Genomic DNA, 15,323 nt, shown 5'->3' with positions numbered 1-15,323 from the left:
TATGGCTGAAACCTTCTCAAACTTCAAGAAGGAAACAGGCATCCAGGTATCATAGGAAGCACAGAGTGTCCCAAACAAGATGAATCCAAACAGACCCACACCAACAAAATCATAATTAAAATGACAAAAGTTAAAGAGATAATTCTAAAGGCAGCAAGAGAAAAACAGAGCCATATTCACAGGGATCCCCAGAAGGCTATCAGCTGATTTCTCTGTAGAAACTTTGCAGGCAGAAGGAAGTGGCATCATATATTTAAAGTGCTGAAAGGGAAAAACATGCAACCTAGGATACCCTACTCAGCAAGTTTATCATGAGAATGGAAAAAGAGACAACTTCTCAGACAAACCGAAACTAAAAGAGTTGATCAATACTAAACCTACCCTAAAATAAATGTTAAAGGGTCTTCTGTAAGTGGAAAAGAAGTAAGAAGCAATAAGAAAGGGAAAATCCCACTAGGAAAGGCAAATACATAGTTAGGACTGAGGCTCAACCACTTAAATGAGCCAGGATGAAGATTAAAAGACAAAAAATTATAAAAGCAACTATAACTACAATAAGCAGTTAAGGGATAAGTGAGAAGATGTAAAATATGACATCAAAAACACAAAATGTGGGGGAGGGGAGTAAAAAGGTAGGTCTTTTAGAATGTGGTTGAACTTAAATGACTATCAGTTTAAAACAAATAGATATAGTTATAGGTAAACATACACGAACCCCATGATAACCACAAATCAAAAATGTACAATAGATACACAAAAGCTAAAAGGAGAGAAACACAAGCATACTGCTAAAGAAAATCATCAAACCACGAGGGAAGAAAGAAAGAAAGAAAGAAACAAAAAAGACATGAATAGAGTAGAACTACAAAAACAACCAGAAATCAAGCAATAAAATGGCAATAAGTACATACTTATTAATAATTACTTTAAATGTCAATGGACTCAATGCTCCAATCAAAAGATATAGAGTGGCTAATTGGATAAAAAAGCAAAACTCTTCTACATGCTGCCTTCTAAAGACTCACTTCAGAGCTAAAGACACACATAGACTGAAAGTGAAGAGATGGAAAAAGCTATTTCATGCAAACAGAAGTGACAAGAAGGCCGGGGTAGGAATACTCATATCAGACAAAATAGAATTTAAAACAGAGGCTATAACAAAAGACAAAGGAGGGCATTATATAATGATAAAGGGTCAATATAAGAAGCAGATATTACACTCATTAACATATGTGCATCTAATATAGGAGCACCTAAATATATAAAACAAATACTAGCAGACATAAAGGTGGAAATTGACAATAATACAATAATAGTAGGGAACTCTACCACCCCACTTATATCAATGGACAGATCATCCAGAAATAAAATCAATAAAGCAACAGTGGTCTTAAATGACACAACAGACCAGTTGGACTTAATAGAAAAGATCAATGAAACCAAGAGCTGGTTTTTTGAAAAGATAAACAAAATTGATAAACCTTTGGCCAAACTTATCAAGAAGAAAAGAGAGAGGACCAAAATAAGTAAAATAAGAGATGAAAGAACAAAAATAACAATTGATTCCACAGAGATACAAAAAATCATAAGAGAATACTTTGAACAGTTATATGGCGACACATTGAACAACCTAGAAGAAATGGACAAATTTCTAGAAAAATACAACCTGCCAAGAAGAAACAGACACTTTGAACAGACTGACCACTAGTAGTGAAATTGAATTTGTAATCAAAAGAACTCCCAGCTAACTAAAGTCCAGGACTGGATGGCTTCACAGGTAAATTCTACCAAACATATAAAGAAGACCTAATACCTATCCTTCTCAAACTATTCCAAAAATTAGAAGAGGATGGAACACTCCCAAATTCATTCTACAACACCACCATAACCTTGATACCAAAACCAAAGATATTACAAAAAAGGAAAATTACACGGCAATATTGCTGATGAATATAGATGCCAAAATTGCCAAAAAATATGAGCAAAGCAAATCCAACAATAAATAAAAAGGATCATACATCATGATCAAGTGGGATTTACTCAGGGGATGCAAGGATGGTTCAATATTTCCAAATCAATCAATGTGATAACCATATTAGCAAAAGGAAGGATAAAAATCACATTATCATCTCAACAGATGCAGAAAAAGCATTTGACAAAATTCAACATCCATCCATGATGAGAACTCTCACCTAAGTTGAAAAAGAGGGAACATATTGTAACATAATAAAGGCCAAATCCACAGCTAATATCATACTCAATGCTGAAAAACTGAAAGCCTTTCCTTTAAAATCTGGAACAAACAAGGATTCCCACTCTTGCCACTTTTCTATTTAATGTAGTACTGGAAGTCCTAGCCACAGCAATCAGACAAGAAAAAAAAAAAAGCATCCAAATTGGAAGAGAAGTAAAACTGTCACTGTTTGCAGATGACATGATACTATATATAGGAAACCCAAAAGTCTCCATGACACTTTTCATAGAACTAGAACAAATAATCCTAAAATTTATATGAAACCACAAAAGACCATGAATTGAAAAAGCAATCTTGAGAAAAAAGAACAAAGCTCGTGGTATCATGGGCCCTGATTTCAGACTATATGATAAAGCTACAGTAATCAAAACAGCATTGTACTGGCACAAAAACAGATTAAATGGATTAGAATAGAGAGTTCAGAAATAAACCCACACACCTATGGTCAATTAATCTACAACAATGGAGGCAAGAGTATACAGTGGAGAAAACACAGTCTCCTCAATAAGTTGTGTTGGGAAAACTGGACAGCTACACATGAAAGAATGAGATTAGAACATTTCCTCATACCATATACAAAAATAAACTCAAAATGGACTAAAGACCTAAATGTAAGACATGAAACCATAACACTTCTAGAAGAGAGCATAGGCAGAACACTCTTTGACACAAATTGTAGCAATATTTTTTGGGATCTGTCTCCTAAGGCAAAAAAATAAATAAAAGCAAAAATAAATAAACAGAACCTAATTAAACTTGGAAGCTTTTGCACAGCAAAGGAAACCACTGAGAAAACAAAAAGACAGCCTACTAAATGGGATAAAATATTTGCAAATGTTATGATCAATAAGGAGTTAACATCCAAAGTCTATGAACAGCTCATAGAACTCAATATCAAAAAACAAATACCCCGATTAAAAAATGGCCAGAAGACCTGAATAAATATTTTTCCAAAGAAGATATACATATTGCTAACAGGCACATGAAAATATGTTAAATATTGCCAGTAGAGAAATGCACATCAAAACCACAATGAAACATTACCTCACACCTGTCAGAATGGCTAACATGAAAAAGTCTACAAATAACAAATGTTGGTGAGGATGTGGAAAAAAGGGAACCGCTGCACACTGTTGGTGGGAATGTAAACTGGTGTAGCCACTGTGGAAAACAATATGGAGGTTCCTCAAAAAAATAAAAATAGAACTACCATGCGACCCAGAAATTTCACTCCTGGATATATATATCTGAAAAAAACTAAAATACTAACTCAAAAAGATACATGCATCCCAATGCTCATAGCAGCATTATTTACAAGAGCTAACATATGGGAGTAACCTATGTCCATCAGCAGATTAACGAATAAAGAAGATGTGAGATATACACACACACACTGAAATATTACTCATCCATAAAAAGAATGAAATTTCACAGCATTTGCACCAATGTGGATGGACCTACAGAATATTATGCCTAGTGAAATAAGTCAGAGAAAGACAAATACTGTATGATATTGTTTATATGTGGAATCTGAAAAATAAAACAAATGAATGTATATAACAAAACAGAAACAGACTCACAGATATAGAGAACAAAGAAGTGGTTACCAGTGAGGGTGAGAGAAGGGAGGAGGGGCAAGATAGGGGTAGGGGATTAAGAGGTACAAATTACTATGTATAACATTGATAAGGAACAAGGATATATTGTACAGCAGAGGGAAATATAGCTATTATTTTATAATAACTTTAAATGGAATATAATCTATAAAATGTTGAATCGCTATGCTGTACACCTGAAACTAATGTAATATTGTAAATCAATTATACTTCAATTAAGAAGAGGATTAAAGAAAAAAGAATGACTCCGTGATTTCTGACTTGGGTAGTGGGTGCATGGTGATTGTCAGGCACTGAGATAAGGGAGACCAAGGATCTCCATTTAAATAGAAAAGGTATAACAAGAGGACAGATTGTGGGGTGTGCAGAAGGACAAGAGGAGGAGAAGGCTGAGAGGTCTCAGGTAAGGAGGACGCTTCCACCTATTATGGGTTTCTGTTGCAGATGAATTTGCCCTTTCCCCACTGGAGGCCTGGTCTCAGTTCTCCAAACCTTAAAGAACAGCTCCAACTGCAAAAACAGATTCTCAGGAAAGCATATGGATGGAGATCAGAGAGAAGAAGCTTACTGTGAGGTTTCTGTCTCAGTCAGCTTGGGCTGCTATACAAAATACTTCAGACTGGTGGCTTCATCAACAGACCCTTACTCCTCCCAGTTCTGGAGGCTGGGAAGTCCAAGATAAAGGTACAGATTGGGTTCCTGGTGAGGACCCTCTTCCTGGATCGTAGACAACTACCTTCTTGCTGGGTCTTCCCTTGTACTTTCCTTGTGCTCATGGGGAGAGGGATCTGTTTTCCTCTTCTTATAAGGATCCCACCCTCATGATCTCATCTAAGGCTGATGGCTTCTGAAAGGCCCTACCCCCAAATACCATCACATTGGGGGTTAGGGCTTTAACTAGGAATTTTGGTGATGGTACGGGTTGGGGGGTAGGGCCACAAACATTCAGTCCATAACAGTTTCTTTCAGCCAGAATGGGAAGTGCTCAATCTCGTGGCCACTCAGTCTTTATAAAGGTACCCGCGTCATGTGGACACTTGGTGTAGGTGGCTCCAAGATGTTCCCAATTCCTTACAGGAAGAAGAAATTAAGCACTGACTTATAAAAGTTAATAGCAAAGCCCCTTTGAACAGCCCTCCATGATCAGACTGGTTGCACTGACTTCTGTGGGCTTCTTGCAGACCCTGTTCTTCAAGCTGGTAGAGTGGTGTCTGAGGCACAACTGATTCACTGAGAACAATTATTTCCCCTTATCTCCCTGCCCTTCTCCCCAACCCCTTTGTTATCTGCAAGTAAATTTTAAAAGGGAGGGGAATTACATGTGTGAATCGAGTAATACCCAGAATAAACCCAGAAGCATATTCTTGGTGGCTATATAAGGTTTTGTAAGCAGAAGCATGTTTGATTAGTGTGGCTGTGTGGAGAACAAAAACCATTATCTCCAGAAACACAAGGCTAGAAGCATTTTTTCTTGGAAATGCAGAATAGTTTAAAATATTGCCACGGGACAAGGAGATTTTACTCTCGCATGAACTCACTGAGTTTTAGTAAAAAAAAAAAATTGTTTTCCAGATTTGATGTTGATAATGTCACTCCTCAGTGTGTCCCAAGGGTTAGGCTATGGATTCTTTCTCGGTCTGCAGTGAACTGCCTCTGTCCAGCGGTCTCCTCTCTTGTCATGGAAACCCAACACTCCAGTCTCTGTTTCTGCGTCAGAAGACTGGTGAAAGGAATTGGCAACGTTGATAAGCTATTACTCTCTGTGTATTTGTTTTGCCCTGTGAACAGCTGAATGCTTTAACAAGCTTATCAGTCCCACTTATTTAACAAATGTTAAAAACCGGAACTGTGGTTCCAACAGCTCCAAAGAAAACAGGACAAGGGCTGTAAACTTGAACATTTCCTTCTTGCAGTAAATTGGAGTTCAAATAAGCTACAGAATTGAGTGGTAGGCATTTCACGTGTAATTGTAGGCAACAAAAATTTATTGTTAAAAATTCTTTTAATGTTTCCTTCTTGACACAGTGTGTCCTTTATAGCAGAGGGAGTCTAGATCCAAACACTGAATTATTTCCAACTGAGGTTATCAGAGGTTATCTGCAGAGCCAACGAGTGCCGAGATCTCTGCTGGTTCCTTGATTTTCTTCCCGGTACTGCCTTTTCTCTGTACTTGCTTCAAATACCCAAAGAACAGCATTGTAAAATACAATAGAAAGAACAATGGATTCAGAATTTTTTCCCATCCTGTTCATTTATTTGGGGCTACACCAATCCATGTTTCCTAAGGTCTCATCACTCAGCAACAATTACCAAGGCTCCATAATCCATTGGATTGACCAAGTCTGGCTTAGGTTGCAATGTAGGAAGTAAGAGCTCTCTCACAGGAGACCTAAACTCTAGGAAAGTAGATAATAGCTGGATGCACGTGTGACTGTCACGAGTGTATTCAGACCCATCCATTGCTTAAAGGTAAATAGCTCTGGGTACATCTCTACTCAGATATCTGTACTGAGGTTCCTAGGGGTTGCTTGGCTGGTTGAAGAAGGCCTGAGATTGTATGGTGAAGATATCTGTGGGAATTTTAAACATAATTAAAAGGAGTGTCAAAGAGCAGGGACCTTCCTCAGGGGATATGTAGGAGAAGCTGTGGATAAATGGCGTCCAGGATAAAGGTACTGATGAAAGCTATGGCTTCAGGGTCCAGGGTCTCCTGAAACGTATCCTTGAGCCTCTAGGGATCTGTGGAGTCCAGGTTAGGAGCCGCTGCTGTGCCATCTGCCTGCACAGACAGAAAGCTAGTGTGGTACAGGTCAGAGAAGGCAGAAGAGGGAGCAGATGGAAGGGAAGGCGGTTCTGCTCTGAACACGAGAGGGAAGGCTGAAAGGATCCAGGGTCCCTGGGACGTTCCTGGTAGGGTGCCTCAGATGACAGGAGGCCTCCTTGGAAAGAGTCAGCAAGGACATCAGGCTGTGACCCAGAAAGATCCCAGGCACCAGAGGCTGACTGCCGACTTCTGCACACATCTCAACAATTCTCACACGGGGCTGAGGATTTCCTTCTCAGCTATTCACTGGGAAACAGACTTCATTCATCTGAAAGCAACAATGACTTAATGTTTGTCATCAGGGAGTCCAGGCCATCTACAGTAATAGTATTCTATTTTTATCCTTGGTGGAAAGTGGGTGCTTCTTTGGCTTATAGAGCCCTTTCACCCTCACAATGAGCCTGAGGTCAGCAGGAGCTGAGGCTCTGGGCAGTTTCAGGACTTGCTCTAGTACTCTTGGCTACAGTGGGTGGAGGCATGACTCCAAGCTCATTGCTCTTTTCATCATACCCTCTACTTGGTTCTTGGTCAGACAGGTCCTACTTTTTGTGTTTAGTATTTCACTGCATCGCTAATGCTCACTTTCATCCCTGTGACAAAGATCACCAACTACTTCCCTGCTCTCTGCCTCGACCACTTGTTCGATGGTGTTGGCTATCTTGCAAGCAGCTAGAAGGCACCAGGATCTGTGACCCACCTGAAATGTGGGCACTAGGAACGTATCACTCCCACAAATGGAGTCCTCTGGTTACCCCAGAGTGCGGCCCAGGAGCTCTGCTTCCCCTGCCCCTCCATAAGGAAAGAACGACCAATCTTGGCAAAGATGCCAAGGTACCCTGACCCTAGAAATGACAAGGTCCAGAGAAGAAATTCAGCTCCAAAAGGAATAGGAGTGTGTGGAGACCCAAAGAGCTGTTCCTGGAGAACCTCAGGCACATAGAAAATGAGAAGCCACTGACAAGCGGGACAGCTTTACTTCCCTTGATGTAGGAGCTGCTATATCAGGATCCAAAGTCTGCTTTGAAGGGAACCTCCCTGTTCACACCAGAGCATTCTGTGGATACCTGTTCATGGCTGAGAGAAGGCTCTGGATGAAGACAGAGCAGAGGGTGGCTCGCAAGAGGATTACTAAGCGTGCCTGTCAGGGGTGATAGGGACCAGACCACAGGAGAGTCACACTATCTCGGGAAATGTGGGGATTACCCCATCAGTGGAGTGTGGTGACGCCGACCTCGTGAGACGGGGAGGAAGCTCACATCCCACAGGGGGGACTTCTCGGCAAAGGGAAGCCACCGTAACTGAAATCGGGGAATCAATTCTCGTTCCAGATCACCAGGCCCTTGGACTGCTGGGGTTTCTACATTACCTACTTATTTGTGGAGATGGATTTTCTTTTCGTTCAACAAAATCTTTTGTTTGCAAAGCTTGGACCAAGTTATAGGGTTGTCTGGTGAAGGAACTTCCCCAAGTCTCTGCCCATGATTTTGACTGCTTAGGTGCACACTTTGTGCACACTTTGTTGGCGCCAGGATTGTGCTACTATATAGTTTTCTTCAGGTGAAATTGTTGCCTTGTAACCCTCCTGATAGGCCCACAAACCAGCAGGATTAGTGTGTAGGTCACCTGAAAAATCATGTGAACCCCTTACAATATGCAAGTCTCTGTGTTTAGGGCAACTTAGCAAAGGGAGGAGCTTCCTGGGAACTTCCTGTGTTTGGCATAATCTTCTGCCAATCATTTACTTCCTTCAGCACTGTTGAATTGAAGGTTAGGTGGTGATTAATCAGAAAGTGTAGCAGGAAAAATCTTGTCATCATTGCTAAGACAGCAGCTATTGGCTAACTACATGTTTCTGGCTAGAAGGTAAGCTCTGATTTACTGGATTTGTATTTTCTGAAAGAGTTACATGTCAAGCAAAAAATAGACTACTGATGAATGGAGATCTCTGCTGTTCTGGAGTTGGCTGGAGTTAGAGCTTATGTTGAAGGAGAGGGTGGTACTGCAGGTAACTGCTCAGAGCCTGAGCTTTGGGGACAGGCAGACCCTAGTTAAAGTCATGGCTCCGCTAACTGTGTGATCTTGGCAAGTTATTTAACCTTCAGTTTGCTTCTTCTTAGTTCTATTAGTTTTTTGGTAAGTTATCTTGGATTTTCTAGGTAGGCAATCCTATTTTCTACAACTAGTGATATTTTTGTCTCTTCCTAATATTCATAGTAGAAACTCTTTTCTCTTGTTTCACTGCATCGGTTAGACTTAGCAGAATGACGGTGAAAGTAACAGTGATAATGGACATCCATGTCATATTCCTGGTCTTAATGGGGATATTTCAAATGCTTCACATTAAGGATGATCATTGCTATATGTTCTGGTAGACATTGTCAGCTTAAGAAAGTTTCCTTGTGCTTTTTAAAAAGCATGAATGGATGTCAAATTTTAGCATGCTGTTGTTAGCATCTACTGAGCCAAAATGATCATACAGCTTTTCTTCTTTAATCTGTGGAAATAATGCATTTCATTAATAGTTTTCCTATTAATTCATTATTTTCCTATTACAAATCATCCTTACATTCCTCAAATAAAACCTAATCAATGCACCTTTCTTTTTAACATTGCTGGATTTGATTTGATCACATTTTATTTAGAATTTAAAAAATCAAAACTTATAATTATTAGAGAAATGCAAATCAAAACCACAATGACATATCACCTTTCATCTGTCAGATTGGCTAGCATCAAAAAGTCTACAAATAACAAATGTTGGCGAGGAGGTAGAGAATAGGGAACCCTCATACACTGTTGGTGGGAATGTAAATTGGTGCAGCCACTATGGAAAACAGTATGGAGGTTCCTGAAAAAACTAAAAATATAACAGAAGTACCATATGATCCAGCAACTCCACTCCTTGGTATATAACCAAAGAAGACAAAAACACTAATTTGAAAAGATACATGCACCCCAATGTACATAGCAGCACTATTTACAACAGGCAAGATACGGAAGCAAGCCAAGTGTCCATCAAAAGATGAATGGATAAAGAAGATGCGGTATATACATATGTACATACAATGGAATTATTACTCAGCCATAAAAATAATGAAATTCTGCCATTTGCAGCAACGTGGATGGACCTAGAGGATATTATACTTACTAAAATAAGTCAGACAGAGAAAGATAAATACTGTATGATATCACTTACATGCGGAATGTAAAAAATAATACAAATGAACACACATGCAACACCAAAACAGACTCAAAGGTAGAGAAAACAAACTAGTGGTGACCAAAGGGGAGAGGGAAGGGGCCAGGGGGCAAACAGGGGTAGGGGATTAAGAAATATGAACTATACTAGGTATAAAATTGACAAGCAACAAGGATATACTGTTTAGCCAGGGAATTACAGCCATTATTTTGTAAGAATTTTTAATGAAATATAATCTGTAAAAATACTGAATCACTATGCTATACACCTGAAAGAAATCTCATACTATAAATCAACTATATTTCAATTAAAAAATCTAAGCTTGAAAGTGATATTCAGGTGTCATCTTCTTGTGTGTTATCTTTATCAGGCTTCGTGACTATAATTTTTAATTAATAGTGTTGATTTTAGGGAGCAGGACAGGAGAGAGGGGTGGACATGCTTATGAAGCTTCAGCTCTCCCTGTCGGTCATCCTGCTGCTTGCCTGTGGCTTCCTCTACAAGTTCACCCTGAAGTCCAGCTGCCTCTTCCCCCACCTGCCTCCCTACAAGTCCCAGCAGGGGCTGGAAGCCCTCCTGGGCCATGGGCGCAGCATCGTGTTCCTAGAGACCTCAGAGAGAACGGAGCTATCCCCGCTGGTCTCCTGTGCTGTGGAGTCTGCGGCCAAGGTCTACGCTGAGCAGCCTGTGCTGTTACTTATGAAAGGGCTCAACAATTCCATGCAGCTGCCCCCAAACTCCACTTCCCCAGCCCTTTCCCTCCTCTCGGCAATAGACAATGTTTTCCTCTTCCCTTTGGATATGAAAAGCCTGTTTGGAGACACACCGTTGTTTTCGTGGTACACTCAAGTAAGTGTTCAGAGAATCTCAGAATGTCGGTGTTGGGAAGGACCATAGAAAATGGGTCCAATCTAGCCATTTTATAGATGGGTAGACTGAGGGTAAGGCTAGATTGTCAGAGATAGGCTAGAACCCAGATCTTTTGACTCTTGCCTGGTCTTCATTCTACGGTGTTGAGTCCTGATTCAAGGAAACAGGAGAGACTTGATTTAGGCTTATCTTTACCCTGCTGCCTTTTGCTTTCACCTTATTTCTTAGGATTTCTTGAGACTATTCTTAACTGAATGAGTTTCTACATCTTTTCTAGGTGTATAGACCATTCATTTTTCACTGACAGTTTTAAACCCATCTATGTTAAACTTTTTTGCACATAAGGGGGGAAATAAGGCAATATTTAACTGGAAAATGATGTAAATAGAAAATTCATGAAAGATCAGATGGGTGCTGCTGTATGAGATTGGGTTACATTGAGATACGATCAAGAAACTCCTGGAGCTTTTAGGAATTTTGTATGAAACTCCCTCTACCTTTCCCTTTAAAGGACACTTGTGGTGGCATTTAGGGCCCATGATAATCCAGGATAATCTCAGCTCAAGATCCTTAATTTTTTTTTTTTTTTTTTTTGGCCACACCGTGTGGCATGTGGGATCTTACTTACCCGACCAGGGATCGAACCCACGCCCCCTGTGGTGGAAGCACGGGCCTCCAGGGAAGTCCCAAGATCCTTAATTTAATCACATTGGCAAAGATCCTTTTCCTATAGGAGGTAATATTTACAGGTTTCAGGAATTAGGACCACTGAGTGGCTGTTATTCAGCCTACTACAGTATTTGTGTAAAAAAAGAGAAAACTCCTGTCCCACCCTCTCTCATTCACCTGGGGACTGGGTGGGCTGTCCTGGGTGGGGGACACACTTGCACCTTGGGGGAGTCGGGCTGTGGTATCTTCTGCTCCAGTTAGGCTACAATAGGATAGCTGGCGGCCAGCTGTTAGGATGGCCTAGCGTGCCATCACTTGCTGGTGACCACTGGATTTGCTGCACTGATTTGGGCAACTGTAGTAGCCCTTGAAGATGCCCAGGAATGAGTACTGAGGGGGTGGGGAGGGAATGAGCAAACAGAATCCTAATCCCCTTTCTGGTGCTCACCTCTGGGGGAGCCTTGTGTTTTACATTGATGTTAGTCCAATGCCCACATCAAGGTAGGCTTCCTTCCTTCTGTGCGGCTTTTGATATCTGGGTCTATTCACTAATAATCGCCAATTTACCAAAGAATCAACTTTACTTATTTTTACTGAAAGTAAGTGGGTCTCTCTGGAGTCAGACTGCCTGGGTTAAAATCTAACCTCTGCCTTTCTTACCTTGCACAAATGACTGAACTTCTTGGTCTTTCCTTTTAATTTTTCACTTGAAAAATAGGACTAATAATAGTACCTATTTCTGAGGATTTGTGTAGATTATAAGAGATCAGAACAGTTATTGATAAATTTTTTTTGAATTTTTGAATTATATTTATTTTTTTATACAGCAGGTTCTTATTAGTTATCCATTTTATACATATTAGTGTATACATGTCAATCCCAATCTCCCAATTCATCCCACCACCACAGTTATTGATAAATTATAGCTATTATTATTCATGAGGTTTTCAGCAATTGTATACAATATAACGACGTTAATAGCTCAGGTGAAGATTTCTGCAAAGTCTTAGTGGACTTGCTTTCGTTTGGCTTTATAGTAGAATTTAAAAAAATGTTTCTTTTGTCAAAAGCCAAGGGTCATTGTTTAATCTTTTAATCAACATATTTAAATTCAGAAAAATCTACTGTGTTTTCTGTATTCAAAATTTTAGCATTCCATTTGGGGACACTGGCATTTATAATGGTTTATTTTTATTCGTTTCAAAGTCAATTTCTGTTTTGTTCACATTTCAGCATTTTCAGTTATCCTTGACTCCTCTGTCTCCGGCTCCATATCCAATCCAGCAGCACATCCTGACCGGCTTTATCTTTACCGTGTGCCCAGAATGTGACGACTTCTCTCATCTCCTTTATCGTCACCCTGGTCTAAACCACCATCATCTCCTGCCTGGATTATTTCAACAGCTTCCTAACTTGCCTCTTTGCTTCTGCCCTTGCTCCCTGCCCCCTGCCCATCTATTTTCCACACTGCACCCAGTGTGACCCCTTTTAGACTAATTCAGATCACACCACTCCTTTCTTTCAAACCTTCCAAATCATTTCAGTCTTTATCCCAGCCTATGGGATCCTCCCTCACTTCCGCCCCTGGCCCCGCTCTGATCTGGTTTCCTACCCTTCTCCCTTCACTACTCTGCACTGCTGTTTTCCAGTTCCTGTACATAGTGAGCGTGCTCCTGCCCCAGGGCCCTTGCACTTGCTGTTTCCTCTACCTAGAGCCCTCTTCTCGGAGATAGCAGCATGGTTCATCCACCCACTTCATCCAATGTTCTGCTCGAACACAAGATAAGATAGTGCTGTATCCTGCCCCCTTCATAGCCCCCTCGCCTGACTTTTTTTCCTTCATATTCCTTATGAACACCCAACATATGATATATTTATTTGTTTGTTGTCTATCTCCTGCCAGTAAAGATTTTTATCTGTTTGTTCACTGCTGTATCCTTAGCAGCTTAGAGCTTGGCGAATAGCAAGTAGGCCTTCAATGAATATTATTAAAGGAATTAATTAGTGGATGAAGGCATGGATGCATTTTAAGATTCTTTTATCAATTTCTCAAAGAGCATAGCTATTAATCTATCTTATATTTTCATATTTATTTTTTTTTCTTTATCAGTTCTCAGCACTTTTAGGACTTACCAAAAAATTCTTCCTTCACAGTTTCATATTTGTGGTTAATTTCCATCCTGCTGAAAGTGACTCATAGGGTTCATTGTGAAATCCCTTCTGGGTTTCATCTTTCTACTGCTTTTTTCAAAAAACAATTTCATGAAATCTTTAAAAGCTGCTAAAACCTTCCCATGGATACTGATTGCTGTACACTTTTCACTTAAAGGCAACTTTTTTGGGTGGAGGTAATTTTGGTACATTTGTAATATTGGGCTTTTGGCAAATAGAGTTTTGGGAAGTTGGCTTGCTTCCTGCTCAGCTACCCTGTGCCTGGCCTCCTGCTGTGACACTCCTCCCTCTTCCCCTGCCTGGGGGCTGATTTGCACCTGTTCCTGCAGATCAACAGCAGCGCAGAGAGATACTGGCTCCACGTCAGTTCAGATGCATCCCGCCTGGCCTTCATCTGGAAGTACGGCGGTGTCTACATGGATACTGATGTCATCTCCATCAGACCCATCCCCGAGGACAACTTTCTGGCTGCGCAGACATCTCAGTTCTCCAGTAATGGGGTGTTTGGATTCCTCCCCCACCACCCTTTCCTGTGGCAGTGCATGGAAAGCTTTGTGGAAAATTACAATTCAGATATTTGGGGCCACCAGGGTCCTGAATTGATGACAAGGATTTTGAGAGTATGGTGCAAACTCAGAGACTTCCAGGAGGTGAGCGACCTCAAGTGTTTAAATTTCTCCTTCTTACACCCCCAAAGATTTTATCCCATCCCCTATGAAGCGTGGAGGCGCTACTATGAAGCCTGGGACACAGAGCCGAGCTTCAACGACTCCTACGCACTGCATCTGTGGAACTACATGAACCAGGAAGGGAGGGCTGTGGTCAGAGGAAGCAACACACTGGTGGAAAATCTCTACCGTAAGCACTGTCCCAAGTCTTATAGGGACCTGCTTCAAGGTCCAGAGAGCTCGGTGACTGGGGAGCGGGGCCCAGGTAACAAATAGAGCCAATGTTGGGTCGTTGGTGCTACATCGTGGAACTGGCCACTTCCTGGAGTGCCAGGCTTTCACCTGATCTCCACTTCCCCTAGGTGTGCGGACGCTCACCCACATATCAGTTACAGTTACAATTTTCCACGTCATTCCACCAAAAAACTATTAGAACTAGTAAAGGAATTCAGTAAAGTGACAGTCGATACGCAAAAAACAGCTGCATTTCTAACCACTAATAATGCACCATCAAAAAGAAAAAGAAAACAATCCGAATGACATCTGCACCAAAAAGAACAAAACACCTAGGAATAAGTTTAACCAAGGATGTGAAAGGCCTGCACATTGAAAACTTTAGGACATTGATGAAGAAATTGAAGAAGATACAAGGAAACAGAAAGATATCACATGCTCATGGGTTGGCAGGATGAATATTGTTAAAATGTCCATTCTACCCAGAGCCATGTACACACTGAAAGCAATCCCTACCAAAATTCCAATGGCATATTTCTCAGAAATAGAGCAAAGGATCCTAATATTTGTGTGGAACAACAAAGGACCAGGAATAGACAAAGCGATTCTCAGAAAGGAGAACAGGCTGGTGGCATCTCGCTCCCTGACCTCAAACAATATTACAAAGCTACAGTAACCAAAACAGTTGTGTGGTCCTGGCACAAAAACAGACACACGGACCAGATGAACAGAACAGAGAGCCCAGAAATAAATCTACACGGGTGTGATCAGTTTATTTACGACAAAAGGGCCAAGAACATACAACAGGGAAAGGGCA

General features: G+C 40.8%; 1 protein-coding gene across 1 annotated transcript; it reads left to right on the top strand.

Moving 5' to 3' along the window:
• The first annotated feature begins 10,331 nt into the window (after nucleotides 1-10,331).
• A4GNT (alpha-1,4-N-acetylglucosaminyltransferase) lies at nucleotides 10,332-14,548 on the top strand. The gene is made up of 2 exons (XM_065877004.1): nucleotides 10,332-10,742; nucleotides 13,934-14,548. Exons 1-2 carry the CDS (start codon nucleotides 10,332-10,334, stop codon nucleotides 14,546-14,548), a joined length of 1,026 nt encoding a protein of 341 aa, XP_065733076.1.
• The last annotated feature ends 775 nt before the right edge of the window (nucleotides 14,549-15,323 follow it).

This window comes from Phocoena phocoena, chromosome 4 (genome assembly GCF_963924675.1).
Source record: "Phocoena phocoena chromosome 4, mPhoPho1.1, whole genome shotgun sequence".
NCBI lineage: Eukaryota > Metazoa > Chordata > Mammalia > Artiodactyla > Phocoenidae > Phocoena > Phocoena phocoena.
The sequence above is the reverse complement of the archived record's forward strand: the minus strand, read 5'-3'. Positions and strand labels throughout refer to the sequence as shown.

What these genes read in the sequence shown, in the direction of transcription:
- A4GNT (XM_065877004.1), top strand. Translation starts at nt 10,332, where the DNA reads ATGCTTATGAAGCTTCAGCTCTCCCTGTCGGTCATCCTGCTGCTTGCC. An exon ending in TGTTTTCGTGGTACACTCAA is followed by an intron (nt 10,743 to 13,933) that starts GTAAGTGTTCAG and finishes CTGTTCCTGCAG; the next exon opens with ATCAACAGCAGCGCAGAGAG.